The following is a 16,765-nucleotide window of genomic DNA, read 5'->3' as shown; positions in this document are numbered from 1 at the left end:
CAAAAGGTTGAGGTTCAGTTTGAGTGCTTTAAATGTAAAGTTGCCACATTAATTCCATAAATAAGATAGTGATAAATTGCCCGATCCATCTTTTTTATTACCAATGAGTATGAATCTGTTGTGTCGTGAGTCTAGCTGTCAATGGTGTCACCGGTTGCTAGCTGTACTAATCACTGTAGCCTCAGAGCAAGCCAACAAACAACATGGCGCCCGGCCGAGTGCTTCTAGGGCAGGCTCCGCCCAAACTCCGCCCATTGCCCGCAGCCCGCAGGTCCCGTGTGTTGTCCCGCAGGGCGGGCGGACGGGTCATGAGCTCTTTTTGTTGTTCATCTTATAATTATGGAAGGGGGCTTTAGCCCCTGCCTTTTTGACTGTCGGATAAATGGTCCTCTCCATCCTGAACTGGAATGTTGCTTTTCGTTAAAAGAATTCCCCTCTTGAGGCTCTAAGTCTGAACCATCAGCCCAATGAGCGCATCTGCATTCAATCTTTCTTATTTGTATTTTGGGGGTGCGGTACCGCCGCCACACAACGAAGTCGAAGTATGTACAGAATCGAAACTAAAATGAGAATATGACATTCATTCATTTCGAGCGGAGAGCTACACTGCTGTAGTGATAACACAAACCAAGCGAGTGAAGTGAACCGGTCCGAGACAGATAGTATGTCATGTCACGTATAGCCTATGTATAAGTTTTATATGTTCATTCAAATAATTTATGACTCGCGCAGGAACCATCTCTCTCTCTCCGTCCCTCTCTCTCTCTCTCTCTCTCTCTCTCTCTGTCAGTCAGTCAGTCAGTCAGTTATACCCTAGGCAGAGCTGCCAACCTGCACACATTTTGTGTAGCAACCACGCAATTCTAGGCGTATAGACACCTAGAATTGCGTGGTTGGTACACAAAATGTGTGCAGGTTGGCAGCTCTGCCTAGGCAATCAAGCAAATATGATTATGCCATACTTAAGCTAATATTAATAACAGTAAAGCATGCAAATGCTCATTTTACTTTGATAACCAATAATTTGGGCTGCAGGGCACTGGTTGGGTTTCCTTCCATTTCCTAGATATTCCTCTAAATTTGGGTAGAAATGAAAATGAAAAATAAAGGTGCCTTTTCAAATTCCAGATCCTGCACTACAAATTCCCTCTGCACGTCCTTGCCCTCTCTCTCTCACTCTGTCTCTCTCTCACTCTGTCTCACTCTGTCTCACTCTGTCTCTCTCTCTCTCTCTCTCTCTCTCTCTCTCTCTCGAAAGCAATTGAAATTGAATGGACTGAACTTGCTGGGTGTTGAAAAGCCGGTCGCTAGGCTACTTTTTGTTTTTGCAGGCCGCTGGGCAGGCGGGTGGTTGATTAATATATGTTTGGGGGGAAGGTTGGTGCGGGCTGGCTCCTGTGGCGGGACGGGACAGGAGAAAAATGCATAACCCCTGAATCTGGATAGACTAGGGGATACATTAATTCACATCAGGTGAAAATTACAGTATGGTTATGTTTTTAAATGTTGAGACAGAGCTGTCAACTCTCATGCAATAAGTGTGAGACAAAAAAAACATTGAATATTTAATTATATGTTGTACTAAATTGAATTAATACCCTTTGTGTAGCGGTTTTCTTTTTTTTCACTAAATCAATGGTTTTATGTGCATGACTCGCCAGGATTCTGGATGGCTTGATTATAGGCTTAAAATAATTTATATAAATATTTTTTTGTAAATCTCTATGGGAAAAATGAATGTGGAACCACAACGCCCACTGCTATGCCCTATAGGCTGCTATAGTAGGCTATGATATCCCCCACATCATCAACAACATATAGATTTTAACATTAATTCATGTTATTTGTTCTACACATCCAAAAAGTTAGCTTCCGGGTAAATTCGACCTTGGGACTTTTTGAAACATGTTTGTGTCACTGCATTGCTTATTTCTAACCTAACATGTTATCATATACAAATAATAAGGGAAAATTAAGGAATGTGTGGCAAATCTGCAAAAAATAGCTAATGAACTCAGCACAACAAGTGGAGGCAGTGTGGGGTTCAGTGTCTCATTGGAGGCAGTGTGGGGTTCAGTGTCTCATTGGAGGCAGTGTGGGGTTCAGTGTCTCATTGGAGGCAGTGTGGGGTTCAATGTCTCATTGGAGGCAGTGTGGGGTTCAGTGTCTCATTGGAGGCAGTGTGGGGTTCAGTGTCTCATTGGAGGCAGTGTGGTGGCAGTGTCTTGCCCAAGGACACTTCGACATGTGGACAGGAGGAGGAGCCGGGATTCGAACCGCCGACCCAGGGATCATTGTACGACCTGCTCTACCTCCTGAGCCACAGCCGCCCAGCCAAATATTTGAATTGATTGGCCAGAATAACAATATAATACAACAGAACTTCCTTCTGCATGAAGCATGGATTGGCACAAACATTTGGGAAAACACCATTTTCCCACCCCTAAAATTGGTGTGCGCTGCGCGCACCACTTTTGTCCCTGTCTAGGACAGGGGTAGACCGATGCAAGTTCGGGGGGGGGGGGTTTCCCCTTTCACAACGTTTTACAACACATTGGTTACTTTCACCTAATTCACTTTACACCATTGTTCCTTGTGTAAACTTAAGTTAAGTGTGATTTCTTCCCTAATGCATGTTATAAAGTTCTTCCTTATTTACTTTATTTCAGAGCAGTGTGTGGAGTCCAGACTCATAAGGACTACAATACCCATGATGCATCACTCCCAGGTGAAGATGGACTCTCCAGACTCAGCCAGGGACGTTTCTATTAAACAGGAAGCTGAAGACGTTTCTATTAAGGAATACTAACCTTAGTGTCTCCAGTGTACAGTTTGGACTCGCCAGTCCAACACAAAGCTTCTTTATTCCTAAATCCTGCAAATCGTTATTAGTCAAGTCCAATTCTAGAAGACTAGAGCTGGAGGTGAGAACCGACGATAAATCCTCACAGCATATCTCGGAGAGGTTGCAGCCACTCAGCCTAAAGAAAAATAATTGTGCTAAAATTAGATTTTATTTTTATTTTCTTTCGTATAAAATAATTTAAGAAAGATTATATATATATATATATATATATATATATATATATATATTGTTGTTAGTTCTCTATGGGAAAAATTAATGTGGAACCACAACGCCCACTGCTATGCCCTATAGGCTGCTATAGTAGGCTATGATATACCCCACATCATCAACAACATATAGATTTTAAGATTAATTCATGTTCTTTGTTCTACACATCCAAAAAGTTAGCTTCCGGGTTAATTCGACCTTGGGACTTTTTGAAACATGTTTGTGTCACTGCATTGCTTATTTCTAACCTAACATGTTATCATATACAAATAATAAGGGAAAATTAAAGAATGTGTGGCAAATCTGCAAAAAAATGCTTAGCCTACCACTAGCTTTCTTAATATTTGTGTTCATAAAGGTGCATGTCTACAATCACATATACATTTGTTCCAATCCAACTCCATTTGGAAACGTTGTGACGGCTGTTGAAAATTGGGGTACCATTAACAACCAATATAAGGCAAACATTTCCAAATTTTATTATACTTTAAGTAGCATGTGTCGTGTCAAACTAGGGGGTTTTCTTGATGCGGAATCCATTGCAAGCATTAGTTTTGCACAGAAAACATGACAAATGTGATGAGGTCAGCCCATTTGGGCACATTTTGGGCAAGTGGCTATGGCTATGTTCGTGCAAAACTAATGTTTGGAATTGATTCAGCATCATGAAAACCCCCTAATTTGACATGTCACATGGTACTTAAAGCATAATGGAATGTTGGGAATTTTGCCTTATATTGGTTGGTACCCCAACTTTCAGCAGCTGTCACAAAGTTTCCCAAGGGAGTTGTGTTGGAACATAGGTATAGGTTATAGTAGACACCTTTATGAACACATTTGTGAAGAAAGCTAGTGGTAAGCATTTTTTTTCAGATTTGCCACACATTTCACTACTTTTCTCTAACTAAAAGGAGTAGCTCTGTAATTCAAACCAGGTGTGGTTGGAGGAACATGCAGCTATGGGAATCACACAGGTGAATGAAATCAAGAATGATATATTCATAAGTTCTTGCTTATGTCAAGTACAAGGAAGTATGTTTGCATTTGACAGGAAGTAATCAAAATATGCCTATATTAGGGAATTATGGATACATGTAATTTACATAAAAGGTTAAGGCATACTAACCTGAGTGTCTCCAGTGTACAGTTTGGACTCGCCAGTCCAACACAAAGCTTCTTTATTCCTAAATCCTGCAAATCGTTATTAGTCAAGTCCAATTCTAGAAGACTAGAGCTGGAGGTGAGAACCGACGATAAATCCTCACAGCATCTCTCGGAGAGGTTGCAGCCACTCAGCCTAAAGAAAAATAATTGTGCTAAAATTAGATTTTATTTTTATTTTCTTTCGTATACAATAATTTAAGAAAGATTATATATATATATATATATATATATATATATATATATATATTGTTGTTAGTTCACCTACAGAACTCTGTTGGAGGCTTTGACCACTGGCAGCAGTCTTAGTAGAGCCTCTTCTGAAGCACCGTATTTCTTCAGGTCAAACACGTCCAGCTCCTTTCCTGATGACAGCAACATGAAGGCCAAAGCTGACCACTGAGCAGGAGATAGTTTGTTTGCAGAAAGACTTCCTTTTTTCAGGTACTGTTGGATTTCTTCCTCTAGAGAATGATCATTCAGCTCATTCAGACAGTGGAGCAGATTGATTTTTCTCTCTTGAGAGATATTCTCCCTGATCTTTTTCTTTATGTACTTGACTGTTTCATGGCTGGTCTGTGAACTCTTGTCTGGCTGTTTGAACAGAATGTTTAAGAGGGTTTGATTGGTTTCCAATGAGAGGCCCAGCAGGAAACGTAGGAACAAGTCCAGATGTCCATTTGGACTCTTTAAGGCCTCATCTACTGCATTCTGGTAGAGGTTCTTCTTAGATTTGGTTCCAAAGAGCTTAGAAAATGTGGAGGTTTTTGATTTGATCAAGTTGAGACCATCATTCTTGAATGAGAGAAAGACATAAAGAGCGGCCAGAAACTCCTGAACACTCAGATGAACAAAGCTGAACACCTTGACTTTGTGCAACCCAGACTCCACTTTAAACATCTGTGTGAACAGACCTGAGTACACTGAGGCGTCTCTCATATCAATGCCACACTCTTTAAGGTCAGATTCATAGAAGATGAACTTGCCTTTTTTCAGCTGTTCAAAAGCCAGTCTCCCCAGAGACAGAATAACCTGAATATTATCTGGATTCAAGTCTGAATTTCTCTCTTCTCCGTCCATCTTGATATTCTGATGTATGAATTGAACCGCTACGAAGTGGATGTACATCACAGTCATGGTCTTCGGCAGTGCAAAAGTCTTGCCCATTCTCAAGATATTCTCTAGAACTGTAGCAGCGATCCAACAGAAGACTGGAAGGTAACACATGATGTGGAGGCTTTGTGATTGTTTGATGTGTGAGGAGATTGTTCTGGCCTTGTTCTCATCATCAATGAATCTCTTTTGGAAGTACTCTTCCTTCTGGGGGTCAGTGAATCCTGTCAGCTCTGTCATCCTGTCAACATACTTATTAGGGATCAGATTGGCGGCTGCAGGTCGCGTGGTTATCCAGATGCGGGCAGAGGGAAGCAGGTTCCCCTTGATGAGGTTTGTCAGTAGAACATCCAATGAGGTTCGCTTTGTGACCTTTGTCAAGATGGCATTCTTCAAGAAATGTAACGGAAACCTACACTCATCTAGACCATCAAAGATGAACACAGTTTGGGTCTCTTTGTTGCAGATTCTTGCTGTGTTGATTTCACCAAAGAAATGTTGAAGAAGTTCCATCAAACTGTAGTTTTCGTCCTTCACCAAATTCAAGCTTCGGAAAGTGAATGGAAACATGAAGTCGATATTCTGGTTGGTTTTATCTTCTGCCCAGTCCAGAGCATACTTCTGAGCTGAGACTGTTTTACCAGTGCCAGCCACTCCCTTCATCATCACTGTTTTGATTGGATCTTCTCCCGGTAAAGCTTCAAGAATGTCTTCAAATGTGATTCGTGCTTCTGGTCTGAATGGTTCCCTAAACGCTGTTTCAATCTGACTGACCTCATGTTCATTACTGGCCTTTCCACTGTCTACCTTTGTGATGTAGACCTCTCTTAAGACCTGATTAAGAGGCGTGTTTGGAGTTTGACCGATGTCTGTCCACTCTTCCAAACCCTTCAACTCCTTCTTAAGATGAGCCTTGAGTTGTTGAGTTTCTAAACGACAAAGAAGATAAAAAAAAGATAAAACAGACAGCATCATTAACTCATTTATTGCGGCTAGCTGTTAGCATAAATCCCAGTTCCAGGTGCCACCATACGCATTCACTTTGCCCCCCCCCCCCCCCCCCCCCCCACACACACACGCACACTCGCTACACACACTTGAGCATCCCCCATCGCTGGCAGCGATGGGGGATGTTTTCTTTTCTTTGTTTGTTTGTTCGAATAATTTACAAATATGTATGAACAGGAAGTGTCAGTTGTATTCAATGTATCTGTGAAATGTGTCATATAATCCCATATGGGATGGGCCAAAGTGGCATGACACGAAAATAAATATTTCATTCATTCATTCATTCATTCATTCATATGAAGACACTTTTTCATATAATTGTAGGATAATTGTAGGATTGTAGATTGGCTATGTTTTATGCGTGACACCGTCGAACGATGACGTATACATTGCACTTTTAAAGTGACGGTACACATTAACAGTTCTGTAGGCCTACTATATTTCAAGGCCTTCATAAAATGTAGTGCAAGGGATGTTTTGATTGGTTAAAATAAAGAGAAGATTATAGACAAAACTAGAACTGCACTCTGTCGAGTGCATACTTGCTTGTTGCACACTAGTAGGCCATAAATGGCCAACTAGTGCGCAAGCAGAGCGCGCAAGTACTTTCGACCGCTGTAGGTGTAACTATTTGTTACCTACCTACTTTATGCATATAAACACCTAGTATTATTAAGTATGGTTCAAGTTTCTATCTATATAAGAAATACAGTTTTATCGATGTAGATATATTCTGGATCCCTTTTTAGTTTTTTAAAGAAAAATAAATCATTGATATGTGATGAGAAAAAAGGTATATAAGGTATTTAATTGAATTAAAATATGTTATACAGTATAATTATTCTGTAAACGGTGGAATCTCAATATCTCTGTGAAGGAACGTTTGAAATGTCTAATTATTAGGTGTAACTATTTGCTACCTATCTACTTTATGCATGTAAACACCTAGAATTATGAAGTATGGTTCAAGTTTCTATCTTTATTTTCAAAGAAAAATAAATCATTGATATGTGATGAAAAAAAGTATATAAACTGAATTAAAATATATTATACAGTATAATTATTGTATTACTTATTGTAAATTGTCAATTGTTTTAAATGTATTTCATGTTGGACTATAGTGATATTAATACTAAATCATGATCAGAGTAATATGTGTCTCTAACTTCAATTTCTGTAATAATACTTTCACATTTGTTAAAATATACATGATCTAAAATACTTCCGTAATCTGTAGTTGGATTTGTATTTGATTGTTTAAAGCCTAATCTTGACATGTAGGTCTTTATACTTCTTTCTATCTCAGTATTATGGTCTTCATTGAAATCTCCTATTATCATAATTGCAGAAGTCGGAGATGATAGATACTTTACCATGTTTTCGAGAAATGTGTTTAATTTCGAAAGGTCTGTTTTAGGTGATCTGTACATAAGAATGATAAATAGATTTGTATCTTTTACATGTATACATATGTGTTCTACTTTTTCTAATATCCTGCTTTCAGTTTGAATTATTTCAATGGAAATATCTTCTTTTATAGCAAACATAACTCCCCCACCTATATCTTTTTCTCTGTCATTCCTGATTGAATTGTAATTCGTGTTCGTTGTTTTTAATTTAAAAGTAATGTTATTATCTTTTTCTTTAAGTGTGTTTCAGTAAACTGATCCCAGTACTCTGGTCCCAGCAGATCAGGCACAAGTTGCTATTTTATTTATACTGATTATGTATATAGTATACGTATGACTAGCTCTCAATGATGACGTAAGACATACGTATACATATACGTATACATAACATATACTATAGGCTATAGAGTATGTAGTTGTAAATTGATTAGCGGTATACTGTGGTTACTTTGCACCAAAGACCGTGACAGCCGTCCCGCCATTTGATGTTAATGCAAGAAAACAGCAAATCTGTGCCTGGTTTGCTGGGACCAAACGACCACAAATGACCATATTTCTTACGTCATCATTAAGAGCTAGTCATACATATACACACCACGTACTCTGGTCCCAGCAGATCAGGCACAATTTGCTATTTTATTTTTACTGATTATGTATATAGTATACGTATGACTAGCTCTAAATGATGACGTAAGAGATATGGTCATTTGTGGTCGTTTGGTCCCAGCAAAACAGGCATATACTATATAGGCATATACTATATATAGTATATATATATATAGTATATAGGCATATACTATATACTATACATATACTATATAGAGTGTGTAGTTGTAAGTTGATTAGCGGTATACTGTGGTTACTTTGCGCCAAAAACCCTGACAGCTGTCCCGCCATTTGATGTTTATGCAAGAAAACAGCAAATCTGTGCCTGGTTTGCTGGGACCAAACGACCACAAATGACCATATTTCTTTGTCATCATTAAGAGCTAGTCATACATATACACACACCACGTACTCTGGTCCCAGCAGATCAGGCACAATTTGCTATTTTATTTTTACTGATTATGTATATAGTATACGTATGACTAGCTCTAAATTATGACGTAAGAGATATGGTCATTTGGTCGTTTGGTCCCAGCAAAACAGGCACAGATTTGATGTTTTTCTGCATAAACATCGAATGGCGGGACAGCTGTCACGGCGGAAGAGACCGGGCGAAATTATTACTTGCGCGCTCTGCTTGCGCAAGTAATATGCATATTGTGTGTGTGTGTGTGTGTGTGTGTGTGTGTGTGTGTGTGTGTGTGTGTGAGAGAGACACATACGTCATGACATACAAACTCTCACAACTGGGTTGAACTGGCCAATACAAATAAGGTTCTGTTCAGAATGTATTAGATTTCCACAAAATAATAGCAAATGCTCGATAGTGGGCTCGATAAGGACCCGGCTCGATAAGCCTGCTCGATACGGTGATCGTCATCAATAAAAAATTACGAGCTCCATCCCTAGTTATAATGTCTGTTTTGTATCTGTGTTTTATATGGACTAGTTGTGTGTGAAATAAAAATGTATCATCCATCCTCTCCATCATGTTAAAGCTGTGACTTGCATACTGCTCTCTAGGGTGTTTCATAACTCACCACTCTTAGCTGAGTCTTCTGATGTAAGTACAGTTCCTGCATAAGAAGAGGAGTAATGTGTCAGTGAGTTCAGCTGAAGTGAGCTCAGTGAGTTGACCTAACATTCATGTACAGTAATAGGATTATTGTCGTTATCTATGGGGCAAAGACATTCATGTACAGTAATAGGATTATTGTCATTATCTATGGGGTAAAGACATTCATGTATTACCAGTGGAACTATCACATGTTCCTGGTAAAAATAAGTATTTAATATGTCAACCCTTTCCCCAGTAAATATATTTCCAAAGATGCTATAATTAACCCATATGAACAAATCACAATATATTAAGGTTCATAGGCCAACATAATATTTATGTTGAATGGCACAGGAATATAGAAAGTGCTAACTGAAAGTAACACATTCACCACCACTGGCTTAAATGTACGTCACATCCAATCCAGCGGTTAATCGCCAATGACCTAAATCTATGTTGCCTGGTCTTTATAGTGGTTTATGATAGATCACAATCATTTGCTCTACAGTAGATTAGCTCTGAACCGGAAACGAGATTGCCACGCCCGTACACATCAAGTTGTTGACCTTTTTTCTTTTTCTTTTTATATATATATATTTTTTTGCGGCTTACGCCTTTTATTGATTTTTTAAGGGACAGATAGTAGGCTGACAGGAAACGGGAGAGAGATGGGGGGATGACATGCGGTAAAGGCCGTGTCGGGTTCGGGAGTCGAACCCGCGGCACACTGCGACTGGATCACCAGTCCGGTGCCCAGACCGTTATGCTACGGCCTGGGCCTTGTTGACCTTTTTTACCGTAGGTTTTTGTCACCATAGTAATTTAGAGGGCACTTTTCACCAACGGCCAAAAGGGCAGGGGCTGAAGCCCCCTTTCATGTCTATGTGTGCACGTGCGTGATGCCGTATGTATGGGCTTGCGATCAGATGCAGCATTCTGTCGTGACTGTGTGGCCTTACCGTACCATCCGACTGTCAAATACCTAGCCAGACTGTACCAAGTTGTCACGAAAGAGAGAGGTGTGTGACTTAGGGGTGGGCAAAAAAGATATATTGCAATATTATACCGTTATCTGGCTTCAAAGTAGTGTATTGAACTATATATTATAATATATTTGCTTAGAATTGTTTTCAAATGTTCCAGTATAATAGTCTGTAGGCTGTAGTTCATTGTAGTCCAGTTATATAGTATAATAGTCTGTAGGCTGTAGTTCATTGTAGTCCAGTTCTATAGTATAATAGTCTGTAGGGCTGTAGTCCATTGTAGTCCAGTTATACAGTATAATAGTCTGTAGGGCTGTATGTAGTTCATTGTAGTCCAGTTCTATAGTATAATTGTCTGTAGGGCTGTAGTTCATTGTAGTCCAGTTCTATAGTAAATAGTCTGTAGGCTGTAGTTCATTGTAGTCCAGTTATATAGTATAATAGTCTGTAGGGCTGTAGTTCATTGTAGTCCGGTTCTATAGTATAATAGTCTGTAGGGCTGTAGTTCATTGTAGTCCAGTTCTATAGTAAATAGTCTGTAGGGCTGTAGTTCATTGTAGTCCAGTTCTATAGTATAATAGTCTGTAGGGCTGTAGTCCATTGTAGTCCAGTTCTATAGTATATTGTAGTCCAGGAAGAATTGACATTATGTACTGTGATGTGTGTGACAAAACACACTCCAACATTCCAATGTTTATTATGTCCTCGACTTCATTAAAATAGGATCTGGGTGAATAATCTGTAATGTTTCCTTTAATTAATTTATTTCTGTGATTGTTTTATTTCTTGACATTACATTATTCTCGTAATGAACACTCATGTATAATATATGATTTAATTAAGACATATTGATGAAATATTGTCGAATCTGATAATGCATAAACAATTGCTCCTTGTTGATAGCAGGTGGACCTGATAGTAGCTGAGGAAGGCCATTCTGGCCCAAACGTGTCCACTCTATGGGATTGGGACTGCTACTATGAATTATATTGAGGTTGTAAAAAATAATAATATTTTAGTTGTACATGTGTTCTTACCAAGGCTCACCAGCAGGTCGGGCTCATGTTGTTCAAGGGCACTGTAAAATGCTGCTTTCATATGAGGTCCACCTGGATCTATCCCGCATGTGTAGAGTTCCCTCATTTGGTCCATGGTTGTCTTCTCAGCTTTAATCCTGGCATAGTGCTCAGGATGGACCATTTTTCCTAGACTGTCTACTATAGGCATGACCATGGAAACCCTTTGAATAAACGCTGCTTTGTGCTGGATCACAAAATGGGCTGTTTGCAAGAGAAAGAGACAGTTGAGTTCGCATCACAGGCAATATGTATTTAGAAACATAAAGCTATCTGCATTGCTACATCCTCACATGCATGTAACAACTGGTATATTAGATATATCTTTATGAATAAAGCTCACCTTTTTCTGCATCCTTTTTGTCCGAAGTCAAGCTGACAACAGCATCCTGTTGTACACAGTCATGTTATTTCAATCGTATCATGCCTGAAGCGCTATTAAACAATGTCATGTCTTGTATGGTATTGTCTACATTAGTGGTTTTACACCTACAACCAACCACCTGCATGTTTGGTGCTATTGTATATAGACTAGTAATATCCCATTTGTTTAAGCAGCAGCAACACTGAACTTTTGTTGTTGCTTATTTTTAATGCAGAGACATTTATGAATATCCAACCGTTTAAGTAAGCTAGCCTAAAATGTATAAAGTTAGGCCTGTTCCCTAACTCTTTTTGTTTGTCTTGTTGTTTAGTGTGTAAGCTGGAATGGAAATAACATGAGCTTGTATTTTTTTTGTAATGTGCAATATGTATGACAAACAAATAATAATAATAACAAATAATAATAATAATAATAATAATAATAATAATAATAATAATAATAATAATAATAATAATGAATGTATTTGGTAGATTGCAACACAAACAATTGTAAAGCGATCAGATCAGTCATGGATATAGGGATACCATGTGCAGTTTCTACATGTTACTGTATGTGTAAAACACAGACAGTAAAGCTACAGTCATGATGTGTGTGGTCATCTGAAAGCTGTCTGAGGACAAACATTGAAGATGTTTACCTGCTCTGAGGAACCTGCAGTTTCTCCAGGATTAACAGCATCCACTCTGGACTCCATCTCTTCACACTGCTGTGGAAATAGGTGTCCATTTCATTATTGAACATATGCTACTACTACTACTAGTACTACCCAAGAGGAGAATTAGCAAGAGAGGCCAACTTTGCTTTACTTCCCGTAGCTGCGTGAGGTGGGCGGTAACATTATTAGGAGACGGGAAGAATGCTGGAGTCTATTCATTTCCAATGGGAGAGTGAAGGTGAACACAGCTTCTGAACCATTCCTTAACTCCACCGTCACTGAACTAAATACTGGACCCAATCATTACAAGGCACACAATATTTACAAGATATGCATAGTAAAGTGGCTTCTTTTAGCGAGACAAATCAGGAGAAAGTCTACTTTGTTAATGACATTTCTTTACCCCAGCAACAAACTCTCGCGAGATTTGAGATGAGTGCGGAAGCCTCTCTCTGTCCATGTGCAATTTCACGGACAACACATACAGTAGGGGGCTATGACCCCTTATTTAAGATGAGAATAATATGTGAATATTATAACGTGAAATGAATGGACATATTTAAAACGATTAGAAACGATCCATATGTGCCCAAATTAGAGCTGGCATACTTGGTCTGCATATTGAGACAGGCAGATATGTAGGCACGGTTGAGGAGGATAGATTATGTTGTCTGTGTGATCTAAAGGAAATTTTAAATGAAATGCCATTCTACAACTCTATTAGGGAGAGACTTTTTAATAAGATAGATCCAAATCATGAATTTATATGGTCTTCGAGAAACTAAAACGACTATTTCAAAAGTACACCTTTTCATTTGCCTCATTCCTTGAAAAGGCCTGGTCAATGAGGAGGAGGGCCATTTACATGTAGACTCTTTATGTCTGAAATAAGTGTCAGAGCTGAAATCGACATAAATATGAAATAAATGCTTAAACATGTAGCTAGGTGTAATGTTAGAGTCCACAGAAGTGAACCTTTCAAGCCTGTTTTCTCAACTCGCTGTTTTCTGTAAGACATAAGCTATATATCTCCAAACCTGGTGGGTCAAACTGAACAACCAATATGTCAATTTGAAGCTATGGTTCCCTGATTTCATATGACATGGAAAAACGAAATTTCAAGAAATTACAATGGCAGTCCCTCAGCCAAATTTAGTCACGGGCCCAGGTAGAGCAGAGCCTTCATTATCAGCTACCATAACCATACAGGCAATGTTGTGTCATTATGATTAAAGGGATATTCCACTCTGTTACACATGATCCCTAATTTGTTTAATTTATTATCTACTGCTGTCAGGAAGGCCATGTTGAGAAGAGTTTAACAAATGTATTTACATCCTTGGGACAATTCAAACTTTACACGGGTAACAAGTGCTTCATTGTCAGTCTGTATTAACAGTGGATACAATACAATAGACTCCTAACCTAGAGTTGTCAGTCCAGTTCTGATAATTACTCAGTTTAAAAACTCTTTAGCAGAGAAATCAGAGATCAGGTGGTGTAGTTGACAATGAGTCCACTAGATGGTGCACATTAACCACATGCAGACTATAGGGAGGTGAGGGTGTTTTGTTCACCACTGTTTAACTTATCTTCATATAATTAGTCCTCACTAATGTTCATGATAAAATACCACAATTCTTTCCTACTCAGTCTGTGTCTCATAGGAGGGCTGTGGGCAGTTCAGAAACCCGTCCACCAGTGACATCATCGATGGGGAATCCAAGCTAATAGAAACGGCAGGATTTATTTTTCCTGAAGTGTTGCAATGCAAAAATGGAAGCCATCGTTCTCACGATAATAAAAATCTAAATATATTGTAAAACAAATCTTGTTTAAAAAAAATCTGCCTAACGATGATGTCACTGGTGGACAGGTGTTTTATCATGAACATTAGTGATGACCAATTATGTGAAGAGATGTTGAAAAGTGGTGAAGTGGTCCTTTAATGAAATATTTAACTGTCAAACTCATTCAAGCTGTTCAAGTTGGTTTGCTTCCATGCATAATCTATAATGGTGCATTTTTTTGAATGAACAATTCACTGTATAAACAAAAGTAACATTGTTTCACCATTGTCATTACCCGAGTCACTTTCTCCACTTAAATAAAAGTCCATGAACACACGAAAACACATCACCATCGGAGATTGACAGAAGGTCTGTGCTGCTGTTCCCACAAGCTAAACTATAAAGCTATGAATTCTAACATTTATATTATGACATAATACTTATTCTGTTGATATAGACTTTGAGCTGATGGCTAGAGATAGGCACCCTCTCGTTTGAAAGTTTCTGTGGCATATTTTAACTCATATTGATACAAATTGTTTTGACTTTTCAATATCGCTCGCAGCCAGCATTCTCGACATTTACGCAGCAGCCGCAACGACAACTGTCCTCATCCTGTCGTACCTTCACAATAAAGTGTCTCCCCTTTATACCTATCAATGCTGCACATTTTACCCAGGTTATTAACAGGAAATATAGGTGCAACTTAACAGTGTGGGAGAGAGCAAGGCAGCGAGTGAGCGAGTGAGGCGAGAGATTGAGGGCCTCGGTGCAAGGGTGGGGGGTGCCCGAAGCCCCATAGATGGTGGAGACCCCATAGACTCAGTGGAGGAGACCTGTTTCAATTGGAACTGATGAAACATAGCAAAGGCCTCCTACAGTATGTGTGGCAGATACCCCAAATAAAAGGGACACAGTTATTTTTATTTTAGACAATGACATATATACCCATCAGGCCGACACCTACTCGTCACGTAAAATCAAATATCATATCCATATTTTAAAAGAGTAGTATGTGTAGAAACAAACACAGACTTAAATCATAGTTTATTATCATCATTATTATCATTTAAAAAAATTAGTTTTACCAGTGTTGGTTAAGTTCACTATACTTCAGTTCACAGTTCACACATTTAAAAATAACTAGTTTAGTTCATATACGTCATAAAGTCCATGGTTCCAAAAAATAACTAGTTTAGTTCCCCCCCCCCCCCCCCCACCCAACATACCACATAGAACCACATTCTTTATTCCTATTAGCCTTTAAAAATAAATAATAATACAAGCTCATATAGCGTGGCACCGAGTGCCGCGCTATGAACTTGTAGGTCTGCTATTTTTCAATAGCTAAAGTATAACATAATGCTTTAAAACACCAAAAGGGGTTCCCGCCCAGAATGGGTTAAACACAACTCCACAGTATACTGAGACGCCTGAGGGCGAGAAGCAGGGCGAGGTCCCGTGCACTGGCCATATATGGAGCGTGTCTTGAGTGTACAGGGTTTGATGAGGTCAGATCAACATATGGAATGTCAGAACTGGTCAGCTCCATATATGGGGATCTAAGGGTGGCAGCAGGGGCAGTGTCTTGAGTGTACAGGGTTTGATGAGGACCCAGGTAGGGCGCCTTGATTTTCAGGCCTGTTGAGAACTCTATTTTTTGCCGGCTGCTGGGCGCGGCTGCACAAATAACTTTGGGACAGGCCCGTCTAGAGTTTAAATGGACAGGTATCAGTCAAAAGGGTGACATCGAAGAGGAAGGGCGGATGGGGAAGGATCGACACATGGAATGTCAGAACAGGTTCTGACATATTTCCATATACTACCATATATGGGCTTACTTGCGACAGCAGGTCACATTTACTACGATCCCTGATAGTGATACACTGACTGACGGGAAATGCAATGCATTCCATAGTTAACTGGTAAGGTTGAAGGTTGAAGATGTTTACCTGCTCTGAGGAACCTGCAGTTTCTCCAGGATTAACAGCATCCACTCTGGACTCCATCTCTTCACACTGCTGTGGAAAGAGGTGTCCATTTCATTATTGAAGATATGCTACTACTACTACTAGTACTACCCAAGAGGAGAATTAGCAAGAGAGGCCAACTTTGCTTTACTTCCCGTAGCTGCGTGAGGTGGGCGGTAACATTATTAGGAGACGTTGAAGAATGTTGGAGTCTGTTCATTTCCAATGGGAGAGTGAACGTGAACACAGCTTCTGAACCATTCCTTAACTCCACCGTCACTGAACTAAATACTGGACCCAATCATTACAAGGCACACAATATTTACAAGATATTCATAGTAAAGTGGCTTCTTTTAGCGAGACAAATCAGGAGAAAGTCTACTTTGTTAATGACATTTCTTTACCCCAGCAACAAACTATCGCGAGATTTGAGATGAGTGCGGAAGCCTCTCTCTGTCCATGTGCAATTTCACGGACAA

General features: G+C 39.3%; 1 protein-coding gene across 1 annotated transcript in view; it reads right to left on the bottom strand.

Moving 5' to 3' along the window:
- Nucleotides 1–16,765, bottom strand: part of LOC310875654 (NACHT, LRR and PYD domains-containing protein 3-like) — a gene marked incomplete at both ends in the record, with an annotated part of 43,160 nt that overhangs the window by 11,968 nt on the left and 14,427 nt on the right. Inside the window, 7 exons of the mRNA XM_083788945.1 lie at nucleotides 2,811–2,981; nucleotides 4,200–4,370; nucleotides 4,503–6,276; nucleotides 11,448–11,690; nucleotides 11,830–11,875; nucleotides 12,509–12,577; nucleotides 16,269–16,337. Of these exons, the coding sequence (XP_083645071.1) occupies nucleotides 2,811–2,981; nucleotides 4,200–4,370; nucleotides 4,503–6,276; nucleotides 11,448–11,690; nucleotides 11,830–11,875; nucleotides 12,509–12,577; nucleotides 16,269–16,337 (2,543 nt within the window). The remainder of the gene's footprint in view (nucleotides 1–2,810; nucleotides 2,982–4,199; nucleotides 4,371–4,502; nucleotides 6,277–11,447; nucleotides 11,691–11,829; nucleotides 11,876–12,508; nucleotides 12,578–16,268; nucleotides 16,338–16,765) is intronic.

This window comes from Protomyctophum parallelum (genome assembly GCF_964188405.1).
Source record: "Protomyctophum parallelum genome assembly, chromosome: 18".
NCBI classification, from domain to species: Eukaryota; Metazoa; Chordata; class Actinopteri; order Myctophiformes; family Myctophidae; genus Protomyctophum; species Protomyctophum parallelum.
The sequence above is the reverse complement of the archived record's forward strand: the minus strand, read 5'-3'. Positions and strand labels throughout refer to the sequence as shown.